This window comes from Dipteris shenzhenensis, chromosome 24 (genome assembly GCF_047967505.1).
Source record: "Dipteris shenzhenensis isolate YYH24624 ecotype China chromosome 24, Dip_SZ_1.0, whole genome shotgun sequence".
Taxonomy (NCBI): domain Eukaryota; kingdom Viridiplantae; phylum Streptophyta; class Polypodiopsida; order Gleicheniales; family Dipteridaceae; genus Dipteris; species Dipteris shenzhenensis.
This window is the reverse complement of record NC_141619.1, coordinates 48,214,570-48,237,380: the sequence shown is the minus strand read 5'-3', so window position 1 is coordinate 48,237,380 and position 22,811 is coordinate 48,214,570. Positions and strand designations below refer to the sequence as shown.

Genomic DNA, 22,811 nt, shown 5'->3' with positions numbered 1-22,811 from the left:
TTGCACAGCTAGTCCCTCGATGCGTCCCAGTCACGACCGCTCTGATGTTCAACGTCGACCCAAACTACGAATTGCCCGATGGCCCGAACCAGACGGCGCAACAATTTACCAGCTTAGTTTTTTTTCTTTGATTCCATAAGATAAGCTCCCCGCTCCTTTACACGAGACAAATGGACCTTGGTATCGAACTCCAAGCGCCCTTCAAGTAGTACATGCAAGTCCCGTGACGACAGAATAGCCCTCTGCTTGCAGTCGTGAACTCCTGCTTCATCGCTTTCTACTCTGAGCGAAGCGCCGCTCCAACTCCCACAGCCCGATGCAATCCCACGACCAGGGCTCTGATACCAAATATTACGCAAAAATCTGTTTGCTTCTAGCTTGTTACGTCGAATCACAGGCACAGGCACAAGCATTTTACTCCCAGCTAACCTCGGTGGTAGCAAGCTCTCAGTAAATCACATTTTACGTGAAAACTTCTACTTGCTTATTCCCAACGAGCCCCAAGTTCCCTAGATGGATCTAGTATGCCACATGTCTTCATTCTAGGGTCCCTCCTTAATGCATCATTTACCCCTCTCTTGGGATATCATTGAAACCATTTGCCCCTAGGCACATTTAATGCATTTAGGTCCCTTTAGCCTTAGATCCACCTAGTCTAGTGCCATATCACCCTCACCTAGGACCTTGACCTTGATTCCTTTTTTTGATCATTTACATGAAGCCCAAAGAAATATAATACAAACATCGATCCTTTAAAGGAAAATGCGGACTGATCCTTCCGAGGTCATGTTACCTCGACTTGAGCGTAACAGCACACACACAGAAACAACCGATCATAGAACCACAAGTGAAAGAGTAGGCAAGCTCATCACCCAACCATGATGCTCACGGGTCCAGGAGCGGTAGGATTCAAGCATCCCCTCCGAGCCACAGGTTGGGCTGCCAGCATGAATGTCTACATCCAACCAGTCTATAATCACCCTGGTGTCCCATACCACTAGGAGGTGCCCATAAGGTCTCAGCATTGCTTTGGGGATCGGGGCCAGCAAGAACGAGCTAAGCCTGCTCTGACTTGCATGATTGAAAACTGAACCCCTGGGCTCCTTATATAGGCTTGAGCCCAGTGTTGCTAAAAATAGTAGGAACCCTAACTCGTCCATTTCCCTTGCAACCCAACTTGGGAATGTCCTGCCTAGGTGTTAGAATTATTATCATGTTCTAGGCAATGGCCAATGTATTCTAACAAGTAGGTAAGGGGCACTTTTCCCTCTATGAGGTTTTTACCCTAACCACAGTCTAATCCCTAACTACGGTTAGTGGATAAGATAGGGTTTTGTCACTTAGACAAAACCCCACACTTCTCTTTTGTACTCACTTCATTTCAGTCCACTATTCAGCAAACTTACGTTCAGCTCACGCTCTGGCTCACTCTTGCTCTCATTTTGTTCACATTTGGTATCAGAGCAAGTTCATGCTGCCCGACCTCCGGCTTCCAGCCCACAAGCTCCTTCCCCGCTTCCAGCCCGCAAGCTCCCTACCTGAGATCTGCCGCCATCTGTACATCAGTACGGATTTCGTACATGCGCATCAGTCTGTACAGTTCCGTCGCCAGTCCGTACTGCTGCATTGCCGTACTACCGTACATAGTTGCGCAGCCATTTGTCGTACTCCCGTATAACAGTCCCTACAGTTCTGCAGGCGCCGTATTTCATACAGCGAGAGTGCACAGTTCCGTACAGCTCTCGTGGTCATCCCATACAGGTGTACGGATTTCGCCCGTACAGGCTGTACATTCCGTACAACTGCATTCAGCCGTACTGACAGTCCCGTACTGTCAGTCCGTATAGTTTGGAGGTGACTGAAGGTCGAGCATTTTTTTCGCTTTGCAGGTGGACTTCGAAAGTTGCATTCTTGCAGGGTCCAGCAGGCTTTTGTGCATTGAGCCATTGTTTGGCTTGCATTTTGGGAGTGCATTTGGGGCATATTGTTTTGTTGCAGGCATTGCAGCCAGGTTGCAGAACCTGCTCCAGAAATTTGGGGCTTTTGCAGATAATTGCAAAATTTGGGGCTTTTGGTTGATTTGCCCCTTTCAGGTGCAATTTCTTGCAGAAATCTGGGGCTTTTGGCATTCGGATGCAATATGGCAGTTGAAAGGCCATTTGGGAGATTTGCAAGCAAATATGGACTCAGTTTGAGTCAATTTGCAGACTTTTGCCATTTGTTGCAGATTTTCTTTGCAGATATTTGGGCATTTGCAGAGCATTGTGGTGCATTTCGATCCTTTGATAGGATGTGGCAGTATTTGTCACTGTGGGTAGAATTTCTTTGGCAGATCTTGGTTGTGCATTTTGCATCCCAGGAAGGGATTTTACTTGTTTAGTTTGCTGTGTTTTTGAGTTTATCTGGGGGCAAAAATGGCTTAAAACAACCCCTATGAGGTGTTTGGAGTCCTCACACAGGAGGATAAGTTGGATGGCACCAACTACTCCTTGTGGAATTTTATGGTTCGCAACATCTTGGTTGGCAGACATCTTTGGGATTATGTCAATGGAGATGAAGGCAGGCCAGATTTTGTGGCTACACCTGTCACTCCTACAGCTGGAGGTAGGGGTAGAGGTCAAAATGCAGCACAAGTAATTGGAGCTGCTGCTCCAATGGCTCCCACAGTAGAGCAGAAAAGATGGGATTCTAGGGATGCACAAGCTCTAACAGTGATTTCTCATTCTGTCAAGAGGTTCATTATTCCTCACATGCGGTCATGCCAGACCTCAAAGGCAGCTTGGGAGATATTAGACAGTATGTTTGCAGCAAGAAATGATGCGAGAGTTTCCTTCCTGAAGAGAGAGTTTTCCCATACGCATATGGATGAGGGAGATTCCATGAATACTCACCTCACAAAGCTTCAGATTTGACGGAGCAATTGCTGAATATTGATGAAGTTATTCCGGATTCAGAGATGATTACAAGTCACCTTCTTTTTAGTAGGTGGAGGATGCAAAGATGCAAAAAGGCTCTTCTTAGAAGTGATGTGCTTAGAAGCACCACTATCAAAATACCAAGTATTCAATGTCTCATTGACACTGAGAGAGCATGCATCCTTTGAAGGATCATAATTGCAAGTCAAGAAAGCGTAAGGATCATCCTCAATAGTGGTTGTAGCATCTGAACTACCCACTGAAGGATTTGAAATGCAAGACAAAAAGGCATAGTGCTCTTCCACAAAGTTAGCTGTAACATCTCCCCTATCATGTGCATGAGGGGCTGATGCATCTAACACAGTCATACCTGAATCCCTTTTCTTTTCTTTAGCTATGCGCTTCTTGCATTCACCAATATAATGGCCTGGCTTCTTGCAGTAGTGACAAATGCCCTTCTTTTTAGGCTTATCTACATCACCCTTAGCCTTATAAGAGGGATCAGCTTTATGTTGATATGCGGGCTGATTGGCATGTTGCTTTTGCTGCCCTTTTCCCTTGGGCTTAAACTTAGTAAGCATGGCATGCTCGCCAGCCCGTGTTGCCATATTTCTTCATGTCTGCTCTTCCTGCAACATAAGTATTCTTCTTATTCAGTGTGTGGAGTGGGGGACATTATCCTCACATCCACTGATGACACAGATTTCAGAATTTTAGATGTTCTCTATGTGCCACGTATAAAGAAGAATTTTCTTTCAATGTCCTCTCTCAATAGAGGAGGATTTCAGGTTGTATTCGATGATGCAAGTGTGCAGTCAGAGACAAAGAGAATGACTATGCTTTGATGTTGTCTGGCACTTTGTATCGAGGTCTTTTTCAGCTTGATATATATGAGAAAAGATCCGATCTTGCACTTTCAGTGAGCACTTCCACTGCTGCCATGCAGAATGTGGAGTTATGGCATGCTAGGTATGGGCACATGAGCTATGGCAGCTTAATGATACTTCAGAAGCATGCTATGGTTGATGGATTGCCTCCTTTGGAGTCACCTCCTCCTCATGCATGTGAGGGTTGCATTCTTGGCAAGATGCATAGATTTCCTTTTAAGAAGGATGGTGCAGTGAGAGCTACACATAAATTAGAGCTCATTTACAGTGATGTCTGCGGTCCCATGAGGACACCTGCTTTTGGTGGTTATCTCTATAATGTTACATTCATAGATGACTTCGCCAATTACACTTGGGTCTATGGTCTTAAGGCAAAATCACAAGTGTTTATGCATTTCAAACACTTTGTGGCTATGGTTGAGAATGAGACATGACTCAAGGTGCAGACACTTCGCACAGATAGAGCGGGGGAGTATATGTCTCATGAGTTTGAGACATCTTTGAAGGAGAAAGGCATCACGCATCAGCTTACAATGAGGCTAACACCTCAGCAAAATGGTAAAGCTGAGCGCAAGAATTGCACCCTTATGGAGATGGATCGATGCATGCTTACCAGTAAAAGGTTGCCTCACAGGTTTTGGCTCGAAGGCCTTATGTGTGCAAACTATGTTTTGAATCGGGCTCCCACAAAGGCTTTGAAGACAATCACTCCCTATGAGGCATGGCATGGGAGAAAGCCTTCAGTGGATCACTTTAGAGTTTTTGGTTGTGTTGCATATGCCCACGTGACTGTGGAGTTTCGACATAAGTTGTTAGATAAGGCACTTAATGCATTTTTGTTGGGTACAATGCACAAAGCAAAGGCTATCGTCTCTACAATCTTGCTTCTCTCAAGATTTTTGTGAGTAGAGATGTTATATTTTCAGAAAATTCAGCACACACACATGCTGAATTTACAATTCCCACTTCTTCAGATGATGTTTTTGAGGGGATGCTTTCTATAGCATTTGGTTCCCCACCTGAGGCTCATGCTGAAAATCAGAATTTACAGCAACCTCCTCCTCATCCACATGTCCCGATTCAGCCACAGGCTGATTTTGTACCTCGCAGGGGGTGAGAGATTCAAGAGATACACGCAGCCAAAATAGTCTTGAATTGGTTTCTACAGACTCTCAAGGAGAGTAGGCTTGAGGCCCCATTGCCTGGCAGGACTTGTAGTGCAGGAAGGCACGCAGGGGGGGCTCTTTTAGTTGAGACAACTCATGCAGGTACTCTTCTTGATGAAGAAAAACCTGACTCTTTTGAAGAAGCAAAGGATAATGTGCATTGGATGCATGCAATGCACAATGAATTGCGAGAAAAATCAGACTTGGGATGTTGTGGATTTGCCACTAGGTAAGCATGCCATTGGTACCAAGTGGGTTTTTAAAGTTAAAAGGAAGCCAGATGGGTTCATTGACAGGTACAAGGCAAGGCTGGTTGCCAAAGGCTATGCACAGAAGAAGGGCATAGATTATGAGGAGACTTTTGCTCCTACATCCCGGCCAAAGCAAGAGCAATGATACCATATGCCTTTTCTTCTCTTGCTGGATCCCTTGCTGGTCGTGTCAGTGTTGAGGATTCTCCAGCATTGGAGGCTGTAGAAGAAGTGGTAGGAGTAGGTTTGACAAGTCCCCATAAGTTCTCCCGCATCAATGCAAATTTCACCTTCATTTGCCATGTATGGAAGCCCTTTCCGTTGAACTTCTCAAGATTATATATGGTAGCCATGAGAGGGTCTAACCCAGATATTGGGCAGTGTCTATCTCTCTTACAAGGCAAAAATAACTGAAAGACTTCCAAAATATGAGCACTTAATGTAGCAAATAGTAGTGACTAGATTTCAAATAATGATGCTTCTTCTTACATGCTTCATAGAAGTGGATGAAATAAAAATTTTCCAATCAAAACCAGGTCTAGCAAGTCAAAACAAAACTGAATCCACACTTGTACTGAAGTTATTGAAAGCTTCAAATGCTAGAGTAGCATTTTATGTAGCATCATCTTCAAAAACTTGTCCAAAACTGTCAAAACTGAAAAGCTAAACTTGGAGGGCTTGTAGCTCACTCTTCAAAGCAAGGAAAAGAGGGCTTTCTGAAGCAAAAGAAAGCTCATATACCAGAGAGGCAACCATAAGGTCAGTTATTGCCATGGCTGCAAATTTTGTTTCGAATGTCCATTAGTTGGACATAAAAACAGCTTTCCTTAATGTGGACTTGCACGAAGAGGTTTATGTCAAACAACCTCCTGGATTTGAACTTTCTGGCAATGCACTTAAGGTTTGCAAGCTAAACAAAGCTTTATATGGGTTGAAACAAGCCCCACCTGCATGGTATGCGAAGATTGATGCATTCTTGGCAAGTAAGGGGTTACATAATAGTCCCACGGAAAGTATCCTCTACATCAAGAATGATGGGGGGGATATTTTGGTCATCATTCTTTATTTAGATGACATGCTGCTCACAGGGTCAAATGAGGAAATAATTGCAAATTTCAAAGCTAAGTTGAAAGCTGAATTTGACGTGACAGATTTGGGCATGTTAAATTTTTATTTGGGGATCGAATTTATACAAGAAAGAAAGAAAGAAAGAGAGAAATTTTATTAGAGTCTTCGGAAGATCGATGGGTCTATGAGACTGAAAGAAAACCTGATACAAATCACAGTAAGGGTGCAGCTACTGAAACAAGCATCATCACCCGTGCTGAATCCTAAGTCTGATCATACATAATCAAATACATCTGGATATAACAATGAAAAGAAAAGGACTAGAGCGGAGCGGAATCCTCCGTATGTCATGTCGCCTTGGCTGGTGCATAGCCGATGATGGGACGTTGGCGCCCATCAAGGGGTGCTGTGCGTCTCGGTCTCCTGGATGAGGCTCGACGCAAGACTAGAGCCACCGTGACTCCGGTGGGACGTATCCCGGGTCTAAACAATGATGGGAGGTCCCCCAGAGTGATCTGTGTGTCCCCTCGATGTCTTGTGTGTCGTGGTGCGGTCGTCGAGTTGGGGTCTCTGTCACGTCTGCGGCTAGAGACTGGACGATCAATGTCACTCGATGGGAAGAACTTTGTGATCTTGTTCTGAGAGGTGTCTGATGATGTGGCCAAGCCCCGTCGCTTGAGTAAGTACTCTCTGTGTCGAACCCCCTCGTGAATGAAGGCCGCGAGGCATCTCTGACCTGGGTAAGCGAGGAATTTGGAAAGGAGCCCGGAGCTGTCTCTGAATAGGCAGTGGTAGCGACCTCGGATCTCGTAGTACACTGGGCACTTTAAAATAAAATGCTCCTCCGACTCAACCTCCTGACAGTCGCACAATATGCATACGCGATGCTCCCTAGGAATCCCCTCTGCTCTGCCGCTCTTTATTTTTTTTTCGCAAAAAGTAGTGCTAGTTATATTGCTTGAAAATGAGAGTACAAGAGGGCCTAAAGGCCAATGGGCTGTAATCACAAAACGGATACAGCCCGTGGTAACAAAATAATAATTACAAGCCTCTCAGGGCATAATAATCGGAGTGTGGACAAACAGCCACGGTGGGGGGGAGTAATGCCACTGAAGAGTCTGAGCAGAGTGCTGAAAGAACAGCTCTTGATGGTCCCAGTCGCGAAGGAAGCGCCGTCTCTTCTCCTTCCCTGCCCGGGACTCCCCCTGGCTTTGATCCCACTGACCCTTGAGCGTGTGAATGATCGTGCTCCAAATGTTCGCTAGGGTCTGGGTAGCAGAAGAAGCCTGATCTCCTAAGGTCTACGCGCATCTGGAAGTCCAGATATGCCAGCCTACAATACTTCCTATGATCTCCAAAACTGGGTGTCGAGTCATCGCTCCTGCATCTGTCTCTGTCAGATGCCAAGGGAAGCTGTCCATGTATGCCCAGGTGGCCTGCGTGATGAAGAAAAATGGATCTTGCCTAGAGAACTCATAAGCCAAGTGATGTCCCATCTCGGTGCTGCACCAGCAAAACGGCTCCCCAAGTGACCGGTCCTAGCTCGGATGCAGCCCTCGCTAAGATCCCCATGACTCCCTTCCACACTGTCTGAGCATGCGAGCAGCTCCAAAGGCAGTGCTTCATGGACGACTCCTGAAAACACATCTGGCAGTGCCCCTCTTGCCCCATCTGCCTTAGCCATCTGCCAACTGGTAGCCCCTTGTGGGCCACCATCCAAAGAGTCTTCCTCGGCTATGAGCTTGCCCAAAGAGTCTTCCAGAATGTGCGAAGAAAAACCAGAGATATCCCTTGGGCATACCAACTATGTGCCTGTGTGGGTAGCCTGCGCTGGAGAGCCCCAAGAGCACGCCTACCAGTACGCGCACTGTATGAGAAGAAGGGGGTAGGTTCTCTGAGGTCTCCAGTGGTGGCCAGCGCCACTCCCCTGGGTCCCACTCCACCTCTGTCAAGGAGCGGCCCTCCCAAAATCCGGAGTCTCCAGTCGTGGTCCTGCATAATCAGGGGGTCTATATGCCACGTTTTCCCTTGCAGCCCTATGATGCGAAGGCGCTGCCAAGGAAGCTGGGGGTCGATCACGGCCTCTCTACTCTAGAGATGGCTACCATCGGCGACGGAGAAGAAGTGAATCGAGGAGTCCGAGAAAAGGCCTGCAACCACCAAAGGAATGCCACGGGGTGTGAACTGCCCTAGCCACCTATCATCTCCCAGGAGGAGCTGTCTGGTGATCATGGGAATCCTCCAACCTGCAGGAATGGCAGCATCGATCTCCGCTCGTCGAGCCTGGATCCCACATGTCGTACCTACTACTGCTGCCAGCTCGCCTGGGCTCAACTGGCTATAGACGTCCTTCCAAACCCGGAGTGAGCGCGCAAGCCCACGCGCCAGTCTAGCGTGATCCCTCGTATCCGGATGTTGAGGGCCTTCGAAGCCCTCTGCTGCTGCTCCTGTATGGCGGCTGAAACGGTTGCCTTTGCGGGCTCTCGTTTCGCGACATCCACCCATCTAGTCGTCTTTGCTATAGCCGACTGTATCGTGGCTATCTGTGCCTCCATCTCTGTGACTGGGGTCCCTCAAGGCGCTGTTCTGAGGGTCTCGAGCTCCTCTCGAAGCTGTGTGATGTCGTGTCTGAGTCCCTGGAGAAGGGTGCCCTGCTCGTGTATGTATCGGGCCTGCTCTTGGGTGTATCGGGCCTGCTCCTGGGTGTAATGTGTCAGCTCTGCTTGACGGGCCCGAATGCTGTGTATCTCAGCCAATAGGGAGTCCCAAGCATTTGGTGGGGGCCTAAGATGTCTTGGTCCAGGTGGGAACTGGATCTCAAGAGGGGTTGGAATGAAGGTGGGCTGCTGAGGTTGTACTGAGGGTGGGGACAGCATGATCTGGGCGGGGGAGAGGTATGTAGGAGTAGCAAGGCCGGACGAGGTGATGAAGGGTGGCTGACTGAGAGGTAGAGGTGATATGAGGGGAAAGTACTGTGGAGTCATGGCTGGTGGGGCCAGTGGTGAGGCTACTAGAGAGGAGACCTGTGATGATGATGCAGGAGAGGGGGAGGAGAGAGGTGGTGTAGATGATGAGGTGGAATGGTGGTGAAATAGTGTTGGTAACCATAGAGGTTGAGGATGTGGTGAGCGGCATGGGCTTTGTGTGGGCCCCTTTCTTTTGGGCCGCGGTGCTGTCCACTGTCAAACCGTTGTGGTTGCTGCATTTGCTGAAGTCCTCCAGATTGAGTTGCTTTTGTGGTTTCGCCTTGTCACCGTTCCCCTTCCCCATCTCCACACGTATGCAAATTTTGACCAAAGGGTCTCCCGCCTAGTCTCCTGTCCTCATCCCCCTGTTCCCTTCATTATGGGAGAGATAGCAGTGGGCAAAGAAGGGATTGCAGCTGTTGAAGAAGAAGAAGAAGAAATTTAAAACCCAAAAAAAAAAAAAGGGTCGGAGTTGTGAGCGGTGGTGGAAAAAAAAAAAGCGAGGGGGGTTTGGGGGGGCTGAGTGAGGGGTAGCAATGGGGTAGCGGGGGCAGCAGAGGGGGTAGGGGGGGGTAGTGACGGGTAGCGGAGGGGGCAGCAGAGGGGTAGCGGGGGGTAACGAGGGGGTAGCAGAGGGGATAGCGGGGGGGTAGCAGGGGGGTAGCGAGGGGTAGGGGGGGGGGTAACGAGGGGGTAGCAGAGGGGGCATACTTGGATTGAGACAAGTGTGGCATCGTTATGTGTCAATCCAAGTATGCGCAGAAGCTCTTGGATAGGTTCAACATGCATGATTGTAAGCCTATAGCCACTCCCATGGAGCTGGGGCTGAAGCTTACTATGTATGATGCAGGTGAATCAATGGATGTCACACTTTATAGCCAGGCTGTTGGATGCCTCATCTATTTGTGCAATACACGGCCCGATATTTAGTATGCAGTATCTCAGGTGAGCAGATATATGCACAGCCCAAAGACAACACATTGGCAGGCTGTGAAACACATCTTTCGTTATTAGCGAGGCACAAAGTCATATGTCTTGATGTTTCCCAGGGGGGGTGACTTACAGATGCATGCTTACAGTGATTCAGATTGGGCTGGAGACTATGATACCAGGCAGTCCGCTAGCAGTAATTGTTTCTTTTTGGGCAAAGCTGGCATTTCTTGGCTGAGCAAGAAGCAATCTACAGTGGCTAGTTCTTCATGTGAAGCTGAGTAGGGCAGCTTTCACAGCGACAGTTGAATGTGTTTGGCTGCGACATTTGTTCGTTGATCTTCGTCTCTTATTGGAGGGTCCTTCTTCAATTCTTACTGATAGTCAGAGTGCTATAGTAGTGGCAAAGAATCCAGTGTTTCATGCTCGCACGAAGCACATTGAGGTTCATTATCATTATGTCAGAGAGAAGTTGCATGTAGGGGAGATCAGTATGATCTATGTGTCAACACATGACAATGTTGCAGACATCTTCACCAAAGCACTTCCACATGAGAAGTTTGAGGCATTTCGCAGTGCCCTAAACTTACCTCCTTTTGGTGATTGATCACTACCTTGTACACCACATTGGCATTGCAAGGGGGTGTTAGAATTATTATCATATTCTAGGCAGTGGCCAATGTATTGTAAGGGCACTTTTTCCTCTTTGAGGTTTTTCCCCCTAAGAATCCCTAACTACGGTTAGTGGATAAGATAGGGTTTTGTCACTTAGACAAAACCCCACACTTCTCTTTTGTACTCACTTTATTTCAGTCCACTATTCAGCAGACTTACGTTCAGCTCACTCTCTTACTCACTCTTGCTCTCATTTTGTTCACATCAGCCCCTGGCGTCCCCAGGCTATTTGAGCTAGTCTTGTGTGCCTTAGCACATGTCAGATACGATCTATGCACATGAGATACTCCCCTTCCTCTAAGAACTCACCTTTGAGTCTATAAGAAATTAGGGAAGGTTAGTCAATGCGTCCCATTAGAGTCCCCCTCGACACGATCCTTTCACTTAATCTTGTATTCAGTGATTGTCCTATTTTTTTTTTTTTCGTGAAAAAGACTTCTATTAAGTAATAACAAAAACCCGCGAGAGCAAGCTCAAAGCGGAATACATCATGAAATCATGAGGATAATAAAAAACCCCTCAGAGTGAGGTGGAAAGAAACCAAGGCTAAGGCTGAAAGTGCCATCTCAACCCTGTAGTAGATTCAGAGAAGAAAGGAGAATCCTTCCATTCCCTGAAGAAAGAAGCCCTCCTAGCTGAGGCTGCACGGGAGTCCCCCTGCATACCCGTCCATACGGCCATCAGAGTGTGTACGATGTCTGTCCAGATACTAGCCAATGTGTGCGAGGGATGAACCTGAGTACCCTCCATAGCCTCTGTGCATCTGGCTCTCCAGATATGCCAGGCTGCTATGCTCGCTATAATCTCCCAAGAAGTATCCACAGAGGCATGTACAGCTGTAAAAGGACGGTGTGGAACCACATCCAACGAGTAGAACTCAACCCGATGACGTCGAACCGAAATGGCCCGAGAGGAGTCAAGTCCCTCATAGAAAACCTGAGGTCCTGTAAGAGAAAGCCAAGCTGATTGTCCTATTTTTAACTTGACGTTCATGAAATCCAAGAATACTTTCTAGTTCGTGCGGTACAAAGGTCAAATCTTCAATCTCTACACCCAGTACTTCCTTTAGTCGACTGACATGAAAGATTGGATGAATTCTTACATTGGGAGGCAATTCCAGTTGATATGCAACTTGGTAAATTCTTTGGATAATCTTGAATGGACCACAGTATCTGGGGGATTATTTCCTAACCTGTCCAATACTTAGGCTGTTGTATTCCTTGGGAATACACAAATATACCATCCAGTGTCACCAAAAACCGTGTTTCGCCAAGGCAAAACACTTAGAAATGTTTTTAGACGAAACGTTTTGCCAAAACGTGCGAAACTCCAGTGCATTGGGTGAAACGTCCTGGTACAGGTTGTCACTTGTGTCTTGACTCTTTTGAGAGTGCTTAGTGTGTATGTGTGTATTTGAGAGGTCTTTTCAGAGAGAGAGAATCTGAAGATAATTATTTGTGTTTTATATATAATTCACGTATAACACATTTTTAAAACGTGTTTCTAGATGAAACACTGGGCAAAATCTAGAAAAGTTTATTGCGACACTGATACGATCGTTCCAATAGAGAACTCTCTAGGTGATTGATGTCTGTTAGCATAAAATCAGTCCCTATCTTGGGTACTTCTAATAGACTCCTTGGCAAACTGCAACATCTCTTGTATGCCTTGCAAGAATGTCTTAGTAGCATCATTCTTGATTCCCTTGGTGATTTAGGTTGAAACCCGTAAATAAGCATAAAAGGACTCAAACTTGTACTTGAATGCTTTGCACTGTTATAAGAAAATTCAACCACGTGTAAATATTCTGCCCATGAAGAGTGCCTCTTGGAAACGTATGCCTGAAGCATATCCTCAAGAAGTTGATTCACAACTCTTGTCTGGCTATCATACTGGGCATGTTTAGAGGAACTCAAACTAAGAGTGGTATCTAACTTGTAAAAACAAACGTCCAGAATTCACTCGTAAACTTAGAATCCCCATCACTAGCTATGTCAGTAAGCAACCCATGCAGACAAAACAATTGGTCACTAAACTGCTGAGCGATTGGCTTGCTGTAATGGTTGATCTAGTAGGTAGGAATCTAGCCATCTTTGTCAAGTGGTCCAGGACAATCCATATGGAATCATGACCCCTGCCGTTTGTGGCAATCCCATGATAAAATCCATAGAAATACTTTCCCATTTATTACCCAAGATTCCAAGGGCTGTAGGAACTCCACGCTTCCAAGGCGTTCAGCTTGTGTCACTTGACAAGTATGGCAACCTACTACATAGTTCTAAACAAATTCTCTCATCCTATGTTTCACAAGAGACAGAGTCCTATGTACTCCAGGATGTCCAACACTGGGTCCATCATGACACTCCCGAAGAATCTTGGATGGAAGATCTGACACATCCGGGAGTGTCATCCACTAACCTCCTACTGCTTGGACAATAGGTGGCATAATGCCCGAGTCTTGGTCAGTCATTGAGCTCCCATCCTGGACCTTCTGCCAACAATGATTGAAATGACTATCAGTTGTGCAAAGCCCTCTCAAGGATTGAATTAGGTCAGAGTATATCTTGGTAAATGACAAATCATTTACCATCTTAATTCGACTTAAGGCATCAACAACACTGTTCAAAGAACCTTTCATACACCGAATCTCAAAATCAAAGTCATGCATTAATTCTGCTCACCTAGCCTTCTTGCCCCTCAAATCATCCCCTTCACACAATATCTAATTGAGTGATGTCAATCAATACAACAAATCTGGAACCATACAGATAATGTCTCCAAACCTGAAGCATATACTACTGCATAAAGTTCATTTTCCATGGTAGGCTAATGATATTGAGTATTATCTAGATTTTTACTCTCAAAAGCTGTAGGTCTACCCTCTTGGAATAATGCTGCCCCAATGGCATAATCTCTCACATCGGTCTCTAACACATAAGGCCGGGTAGGATCAGGCAACGCTAGAATAGGCGCACTCCTGAGTCTTGATACAATTTTTCAAAGTATGAAAAGCCTTGTTCAAATCTTCCTTCCAAGTAATAGGTTTAGTGGACCTGCGCCCGCATTGCATCCATGTGAGTCAAAGCATGAAGATGAGTCTACATTGCAGTGACCTGCTGAAACATCTGCTCATGATTCGAATTCAATAGCTCAGATTTCGCCTCCAAGCCAGTTAGGAATTTGTTGAAGGTGTCTTTGGTAACGAGATCTTCATAAAGATCATAGTTGTCCATATCTTTTTCTCTTTTAGACATCTGGGAGGGCTGGCTAGAATTGGCCATAAGGTGGTCCACCTGAGGGAGATTGTTTGCATCAGCCATGCTAAAAACCAGCAACGAATACTCGAAGAGAGGTAGAAGGCTGTACAGCTATAGTCCTGCCAAAATTGGATTGGAGAGTGAGGCGGCTGGCTCACAAGCGAGTCGGCAACTGAGATAGCAGGACGGCTAATAGACCTGGTTGGCAGCTGCACGAAGTACTACTCAGCTGAGTGAACTGCTGGTTGGCAGAGCTAAGGGTCAATCAGCTGGCCGAATAGCCTGGCAGTCCAAACAGCCAGTGGGCTGTCCCGAAACAAATAGGTGATTGAACCAGCAAGACAATGAATAGCCCGGACAGCTAAGAGATCATGGATGCAATGGAGATCAATCACATGACACAATAGTGAGCTTGAAAAGGAATGGCGAGAAAAAGGCGTGTGAGTGTCAGAAGGTAGGGTGTGCAAAAAGTGGCAAGTCGAATGCTCAACCCAATAGGTGCCTGGCAAATCCTAGGCTGAATGCCTCTAAGCAAGAAAGCGCCTATATTTATAGGTAAATCTTGAGCCGTTGTCCTAAAATTGGTACTCTAGTTCTTGAAAAAAGCTAAGCCTTCCAATGTTACATGCTTGCCTTGGGGGTTACTCTAACGAAAACATGGTTTCTCTTTGTGATCATCCATTCTCTCAGGGTAGGCGCTGAATTGGTGGAGCACATATGGGATTGCCATTGAGGAAACTCCACTCTGAACCACTTCCCCCAACCAGTTTGCACCTCCAAACCTAAAAATTGCCTTAAAGACTCCATCCAAGTCCATGCGCCAATCTTTGCTCAAATCAGCCCTTTCCTCTCCAACGAAAATTGACTATCCTCCCTTTCTTAACATGCGCCAATCCCAAACCTAGCAAGGACTCATCCTCCCACATACAGACACTACTCCATCTCCACCTGACTGACGAAATTCAGTAGTCACTAGCCAAAAGGACTGTAAAACGAATTTTTCACATACCTGGAAGAGCGAAGCAAGATTGCCTTCTCCTACAACTAAATCTCCCTCCCAAAGTTGCCTTGGATACCAACTTACACAACCACGATCACTCCTGGAGATTCGGACCTGCACACAAGCACAAACAACAGATCATAGAACCACAAGGGAAAGAGCAGGCAAGCTGACCACCCAACTAGGATGCTCACGGGTCCAAGATCCGTAGGATTTGAACATCCCTCCTGAGCCACAGGTTGGGGCTGCTGGCATGAACGTCTACATTGAACGAGTCCACAAGCACCTAGGTGTCCCATACCACCAGGAGGCGCACATACGGCCTCAGGACTGCGCTAGGGATCCGGGCAACGCTAGAAAGTAGGTGTGCTTCTGCAACACGGTCCAGGATCTGGATAAGCAAGGAAGAGCCAAGCATGCTCTAACTTGCATGACTGGAAACTGAACTCTTGGGATTCTTATAGAGGCTCGAGCCTAGTGCTGCTAAGACTAGCAGGAACCCTAACTCGTCCATTACCCTTGCAACCCAACCTGAGAATCGCGTGCCTAGCCCCTAGCCTCCCCAGGCTATTTGAGCTAGTCTTGCTTGCCTTAGCACATGTCAGATACGATCCATGCACATAATAGTTGGATTATGACCAGGAGATCGTTTGGGTTGTCATGGCACTTTATGAGAGAGTCTTAGGCAGAGTTTGGATAGGACCTGGTTAGATTGAGGGGATTATGAGTACTATCGGGGTCAAACAAGGGTGTTGTCTTTCACCGACCTTGTTTGGCCTCTGCATCAATGAGCTTGAGACATTTATGCAGACAGTGGGGGGGCTAGATGCTCTCTTGTTGGAGCCTTGATTCAGAGTTTATTGTACGTAGATGATGTAGTACTGCTTGTTAGAAAAGAGAGTGTGAGAGCAAAAGAGCTGAACGTAGTGCTTGCAATAGAAGAAGTGAGTAATACAAGAAGTGGGATAGGTTTTGTCTAAGTTAGTGAACTAACTGTGGCTAGGGGGAAAAACCTCTAAAGGAGGGAAAAGTGCCCCTAACCTACTTATTACATTACATTGGTCACTGCTAAATTATAATAATAATTCTAACACCCCCCTGCAGTGCCAATGTCATGTACAAAGAAATGATCAATCACCAAAAGGAGATAAGTTCAGGGCACTGCGAAATGCCTCAAACTTTTCACGTGGAAGTGCTTTGGTGAAGATGTCTGCAACATTGTCATGTGTTGACACATAGATCATACTGATCTCTTCTGCATGCAACTTCTCTCTAACATAGTGATAGTGAACCTCAATGTGCTTTGTGCGAGCATGAAACACAGGATTCTTTGCCACTGCTATAGCACTCAACTATCAGTGAGAATCGGAGGAGGACCCTCCAATGAAAGATGAAGATCAGCAAACAAACGACGCAGCCAAACACATTCAACTGTCGCTGTGAAAGCTGCCTTGTACTCAGCTTCACATGAGGAGGTAGCCACTATAGATTGTTTCTTGCTCAACCAAGAAATGCAAGCATGTCCTAGAAAGAAACAATTCTCACTGGTGGACTGCCTAGTATCATAGTCTCCAGCCCAATCTGAGTCACTGTAAGCATGCATCTGCAAGTCACCCCCCCTGGGAAACATCAAGCCAAAAGACTTTGTACCTTGCAAGTAACGAAAGATGCATTTTACAGCCTGCCAATGCATAATCTTTGGGCTGTGCATATACCTGCTCACCTGAGAAACTGAAAACTGAATATCAGGTCGTGTATTGCAGAGATAAATGAGGCATCCAACAGCCTGACTATAGAGTGTGATATCAATTGATTCACCCGCATCATGCATTGTAACAGTTTGTGAGAGACCTCTAGACAGCTTACAGCCAAGTCCGGACAGCAATTGAAATGTCTCAAGAGAAGCATAAAAGAGCTGCAGATAAGCATCGGAGACAGTTAGATCTCAAGGAAGGGGATTGGGTACTTTTAAAGTTCGAGAAAGCTAGGCTCCGCAAGTTCAAAAGCAAAGAGAAAGTGTATGCAAAGTTATCTCCCAGGTACTATGGCGCTTTCAGGGTTATAGAAAGAATAAATGAGGTTGCATACAGGTTAGCATTGCCAGAGCAATGGAGGATTCACAATGTATTCCATGTGAGTCTTCTAAAGAAATTTTAGGGGCCATAGCCTGCAGAAGCGATATCAGAGGATCCACCAGAAGTGGATGAGTTGGAGGAGGTCCTTCAGCCAAAGCAGATCGTGTACCATACCATACGCAAAGGCCCTCAAGGTAAAGAATTTTACAGGTACCTTGTAAAATTCAAGAATTATACGGCATTGGATGCCAAGTGGATGGATGAAGACATGTTGTCCGATCATCCACAGCTTTTGGATGTTTACAAGGAAGCTTTTCAGTTGAAGTCAACTGAATAGAAGCTGAGGGGATGTCACCACAATGTAAATATCCTAAGTCAAAGTACAGTTGACCATTTATTTGATGATAGTTAAAGAGTTTTTCGATATGGGTTAATTATGGTCAAAAGAGTTTTTCTATTGGTCAAAGAATTGACTACGGTCACAGATACTTGACTTCGGTCAAGTAAACCTGATCTTGGTCAAGAAGACTTGGTTTATACAAAGAAGGTTAACTGCGGTTAACCAAGATGTGCCAACTTCGGTTGGAGAGTTGTGCCAACTTCAGTTGGAGATACTTGACTATAATTAAGGCGGCATGACCCTTGGTCAAAGCCGCGTAATTATGATCAAGGGTGTTAACTTCAGTCAAGCAGAGAATAATTATATATTTTTATATTGTTATGTGTGCACATGTGTTCAGTGGGGATACCCACCGTGTATTATTTGTATGTAAAGCGCTAACAATTAATGGGTACCATGGTGGTGCGCTTTAATTAATTGTTGCAGGTACTAGGAAGAGTTATTTTCCTAAGCGCAATGGAGCCTAACAAGAGTTTAGGAGGTGGTTCGCGTGACCAAGTGTTTCGAAGACTTTAGAGTTGCCCTTAGTGGCATGTAATTAGGAAAGCTATGTAGAGTTTGACAAGTGGCTTGTTGCTAAGAAAGAGAGCCTAAGAGCTCATGTAATGATTTATTCACGTTTGGATTATGTATGAACAGCTTCCACGCTGAACTCATGTACTCCATTTTCTCTTTGATGAATAAAAACCTTCGGGGGGGGCCAGCCCGACGATTGTCCTGGGCCCTAGTGTATCTATTGAGAGAGGGAGAGCAAATGAGAGTGTCTTTGCTGTCTTTTACGAGGAAGTTTACAGAGGGTTTTTTTTGTGGCCCTTATTTACGATGAGATTGGCGATGTAGGCAGGTTTGAGCAGAGGATATACTTCGTTGGCGAGGCTAGAGGGGTAGTGCTTCCACTCACACTTCGAGGACCCTCGGACCAAGGCCCTCCTGTTTGACTCCTTGGTGCGACTAATAGGGATGTATGGCAGCTCTTGTTGGAGGTTGGATCTCTCAGATGCAGACTGGGCACATGTGGAGCTTCTACAGGTTCTGATGCTATCATGGATGAGTCGCAACAAGCCGTTGGTTCCTCACTAGATCATCCAGGTTGATTTTGGGTCATCTCCATTGTAGCTTGATGCAGCATTCTAGGTCATGACGTATCTATATCGGGTCAGGGGATACAGGGATTGCACTTGTGGACGTCACAGACTATTGTGGCTAGCATTATCTTGCTCTATGGATACTAGGTGGATCTTTAGCTCGGCATATCTTAGGGTTCCTCCCCTCTTATGGTTGCCATCCTTAAATCTTAAGGCAGCTTCAAGGTTAATCTTCATAAAATCCCACCCTCTTCATAGGAAGAGATTGATAGGCAGCTTGTCTGTCATGTGCGACCTCATACTTGATCATCATGGAAGACTGTTGGAGGTGGTGGCCTTCACCCTCATGTATTGGGAGTGGTCCACGAAAAATACAAAGGAAATCTGGGAGACCCGCACTGCTGCCACGTGTCCAAAGGAGGGTTGCCATCTATAAGTGTCACAGGGATGTGAAAAGTGATGTAAAGTATTTTTGTATTTCAACCCATGCTTAACCCAGGGTTAACTGTGGTTAATTCTAGTAATAGTTTGGCCGTGAGGGATTGGCTAGAGGAAGTGCAAACTTCCTAGCAGTTCCTAGGGGCAAAGTCTAGGTGTACCACTAGGTCCTAGGGGCAAGTGAAAGGCACGAGAGAGGAGTCTAGAAGTTGGGCCCAAGGACAACCAACGTTGTCCTTGGTTAGGTGGGTTAGGAATTTAATGAGGGCCATATGTCATGCATGCAGGTGCATGCCCTTCTCCCACCTACCATCTCTCTCCCCTCACCCTCCTAGAACATTCCAGGCCTAGCAGAAGCACCCTAGGCTGATTTCGACTTTTTGGCTGGCTCTTGTTGCTGTTTTGCAGCTGCTCTGGCTCTTCCTACAGCTCTTGCACACAAATCGAGGCAGCCTAGCTGTTGGCACTCAAACCGAGGCAGTGTACGGTGCATTTAATGAACTCTATAAAGCCGTACTGATCTGTACAGGCTGTACGGACCTGAGGCGCAGTTTCCGAGGCTGCTGTACGGACTTCTTGGCACACATCCTGAGGCAGGCACAGATGCCGAGGTGATTTGTGGCTGGTTAGAAGCGAGGCTCGAGGCTCGGATCCCAAGGTCGAGGCTTTTGGGACAGATCTGCAAGCCTGTGTTCCTCTCCAGCTCTTTCCTGCCTTCCTTTTGCCTTCAGACACCTGCACCTTGTTGGGATCCTGGTTAGGGGATAGGCACGAGGACTGAGCTCGCCCCTCTGCCACGGACAGCGGGTATTCGGTTATTGCCTTCTTTTTTATTGTTATTTCTCATTTTGTAGTTAGCTGCAGTGTTTTTCTTGTGTTTGGAGTCCTTTCTGGTCCCCACAGGCTTAAATGAGCACTAAGAAGCAAAGGGTGTGCCTAGGGAAAGGCCAGAGGGCCAGTATGTTGCATTTGAAAGTCTTGAGGCTGCTTGGGTATAGTTTGCTAGTGGTTTGGATGCTTGGATGCCTTTTAGTTGGGTTAGGTCAGAAGTGGATGCCTAAGATTGCCTTGCCAGTTGGATTCTAGTGGTGCACTTGGATCAGATGCCCAGAAGACAGATGAGGATTTGCAGAGCGGAACAGTGCAGGGGTGAGTCCCTGATGTAAAGCATTTCCATTCAGAAGCATTAAATAAATACCAAAAGGGGCGCCAAGGCATTTGGGGCCAGTGGGTGTATTGTGTACTGTTTTCATGGAGCAGGGGCATTCTAGCCTCCTCACTGTTGTTGTTGAAGTTTATTTCTAAGTACTGTTAAGTGATTGAAGCTTGCATTGAGGCAATTTATGAGGTTTATGACTGAGTAGACGAGGATTACTTCCCTTTAGTTTCTTGAAGGCCGGTTTCAATAAGCACTTGTGTCCTTAGAAGAACCTTGAATCTATTAATCCATTGAGCCCTCCATAGTCATCCCCTCCCGGGGCTTTTCGGGAGACTCTGGAGCTTTTGTGAGCAGCTATGGGGGGGGGACCTGGGAACCCCGCTCTTGGCCCACTCCTTATGCCACGTGGTTCATTCTCTGTACGCCTACATGATATTAGAGCAAGATCAGGTCTGCGCGTTGCAACTGTCGTGTGTGTGTCACCTAGCGGCTTTGTTGCTTCTGTGTGCTGTGCCGAGATGTCGCAATCTGTGCAGTGGGCATTAAGTGCGACTTCGCTGTGAATTGGTCGTGATTTGCAGCAATTTTCAAGTGAGATTTTCTGAGGTGGCGGCTGCATGCACCTGCAGCGGGCTATCCGTGGTACGCGTGGACTTTGAACCACTTTGGAGCAGCTTTGGTTTGTTGACCCATGCGGGTTGTCCACGTCGCCTTGGCTGTTGTAATGGATTTTGATCTAGTCAGCACGTTGGAATATATTTGGTAAAACTTTTTGTTTGTGTGTGGGTCCATTTTGTAGCGTGCAATGATAAATTGTACTGGTGCATTCAATGTGTGAATCGTAGGAGTTGAATGGAGCATGGAATATGATGCAAGTGGGGCTGCGGTAGTAGTTGCAAGTGAGGCACATGCCATTACTCTGGCAGTTGAAGGTCTCTTGGGGGTTGTTTTCACTGTGGCTACATTGACAGATGAAGCAATAGATGCGGGAGAGGTAAGCTAAGAAAATGAATTGAATATATGAGCCACCTGCCTGAGTTAACATGCATGTAAACATTACTCCCTCATGGTTTGCAGCTTGATTCTCCCCGATGTGAGACCGACCATACATTAGGATTGCGCAAGGGTGGTGAGTTGGCGTTCATTTGTGTCGCTATTGTCAACTCAGTTTGGCAGACTCTCCTTGATGCTCTCTCATTAATTCTTTCCAGGTAAATTCACTGCTAAGTTTATTGCTTTACTACTGTTTTTTGTATGTCAACATGATGCATGCTTATGGTAATTCTTTTTCCTCAGGTCTCAAGGGGAAGCCATAGTGCTTGAAATTTTGAAAGGATACCAAGCTTTTACTCAGGTGTGATGCTTTTATCAGAGTCTGGCAGATGTCAATTCTTCAAATGAGAAACCACACGAACTTTGGGTTTCATGTCGTTGTTCCGTGTGGTACTTTGATACAATAAAAAACAAGGAACTCAAGTTGTACTTTCCTTTGAGGCTAGGAGGAATTTCCCCCCCACTCATACCATGCCATGTAGAAGTGAACTCTCAGCAGTGGAGTCCAGATTTTGTGCAGCAGATAGGTGTGATTTCGCTATGCTATGGGCAACTCATATTTTGCTCGCATCCCTCTCTCTAAGAACCTGTGCCCTTAAGGAGCAGAAGTTCTCTACAACAGCAGCCAGCTGTTATTTCAGGGCCTTTGTTAAAATATGTAGAGTTATGATCTCATGGTGTATGTAAGTTGAGTGACATTAAAGGATATGGGACAGCCCTATTCCAATTGTTAAATACTCTTCTTTTCCATGATAGATGTGCATTCATAGGTCACTTGGTGTGGTCTCTTTTGTGCGATCCGTTTTTCCTCTTCTCTTATGTATCCTTCTCTATATGGTATCAAAGCTCATGACTTTATTTTCATCTGTGAGCACATAGAGGCAAGGCAAGAGGTGAGTGAAGACCTTCCATCTCTTGCAAAGAGCTTGAAAGAGTTTGAAAGCAAGCTTAAGGTCACAAATCCCTTTGTAGATCGAATCAACCTCAAGAAATCAGGGGAGCATGTCACGGCAATAGGGCTGAATTGATGAAGATTGCAGATGTAGTTCGACTTCTCTTCAAGCTTGCTACAGTTGAGGCATCTTAGACGAGAGCAACTGATGAGAGAAGGCACTAGAAGGTAGGGTGGCAATTTTGCGAAGAAGCTTCACAGCTCACGGTGACCAAGATAGCAAAAGACCAGTAGAGGTTTCTAAGATTGAGTGGTCACTGGTCCTACAGCAACCAACACAGAGTAAATGTGGGGACTACAACTTTATGATTGAAGAAGAAAAGGAATGCATAGCAATCCGATTACGAGCGGCATTTAAAAAAGGTTCAAAGGTGTTACATGATCCTTGTGGAGAGTTGATCAGAGCCTGGAGACCTGAGCGACAGCACCATCAACCCATGTAGAGGATACCGCAACCTGACAGGAGTCTAAGACTGGAAAGCTCTGAAGAAGGGTGATTGAGTCAGGGAGATGGCGTGGCACCTGGGCAAGGAC

At 46.1% G+C, this 22,811-nt stretch overlaps 1 protein-coding gene across 1 annotated transcript in view; it reads left to right on the top strand.

Moving 5' to 3' along the window:
• LOC147886702 (ARM repeat superfamily protein) overlaps positions 1-22,811 on the top strand; it is a 296,797-nt gene that overhangs the window by 115,836 nt on the left and 158,150 nt on the right. Inside the window, exons 15-17 of the mRNA XM_087395638.1 lie at positions 21,118-21,266; positions 21,350-21,483; positions 21,569-21,626. Of these exons, the coding sequence (XP_087251764.1) occupies positions 21,118-21,266; positions 21,350-21,483; positions 21,569-21,626 (341 nt within the window). The remainder of the gene's footprint in view (positions 1-21,117; positions 21,267-21,349; positions 21,484-21,568; positions 21,627-22,811) is intronic.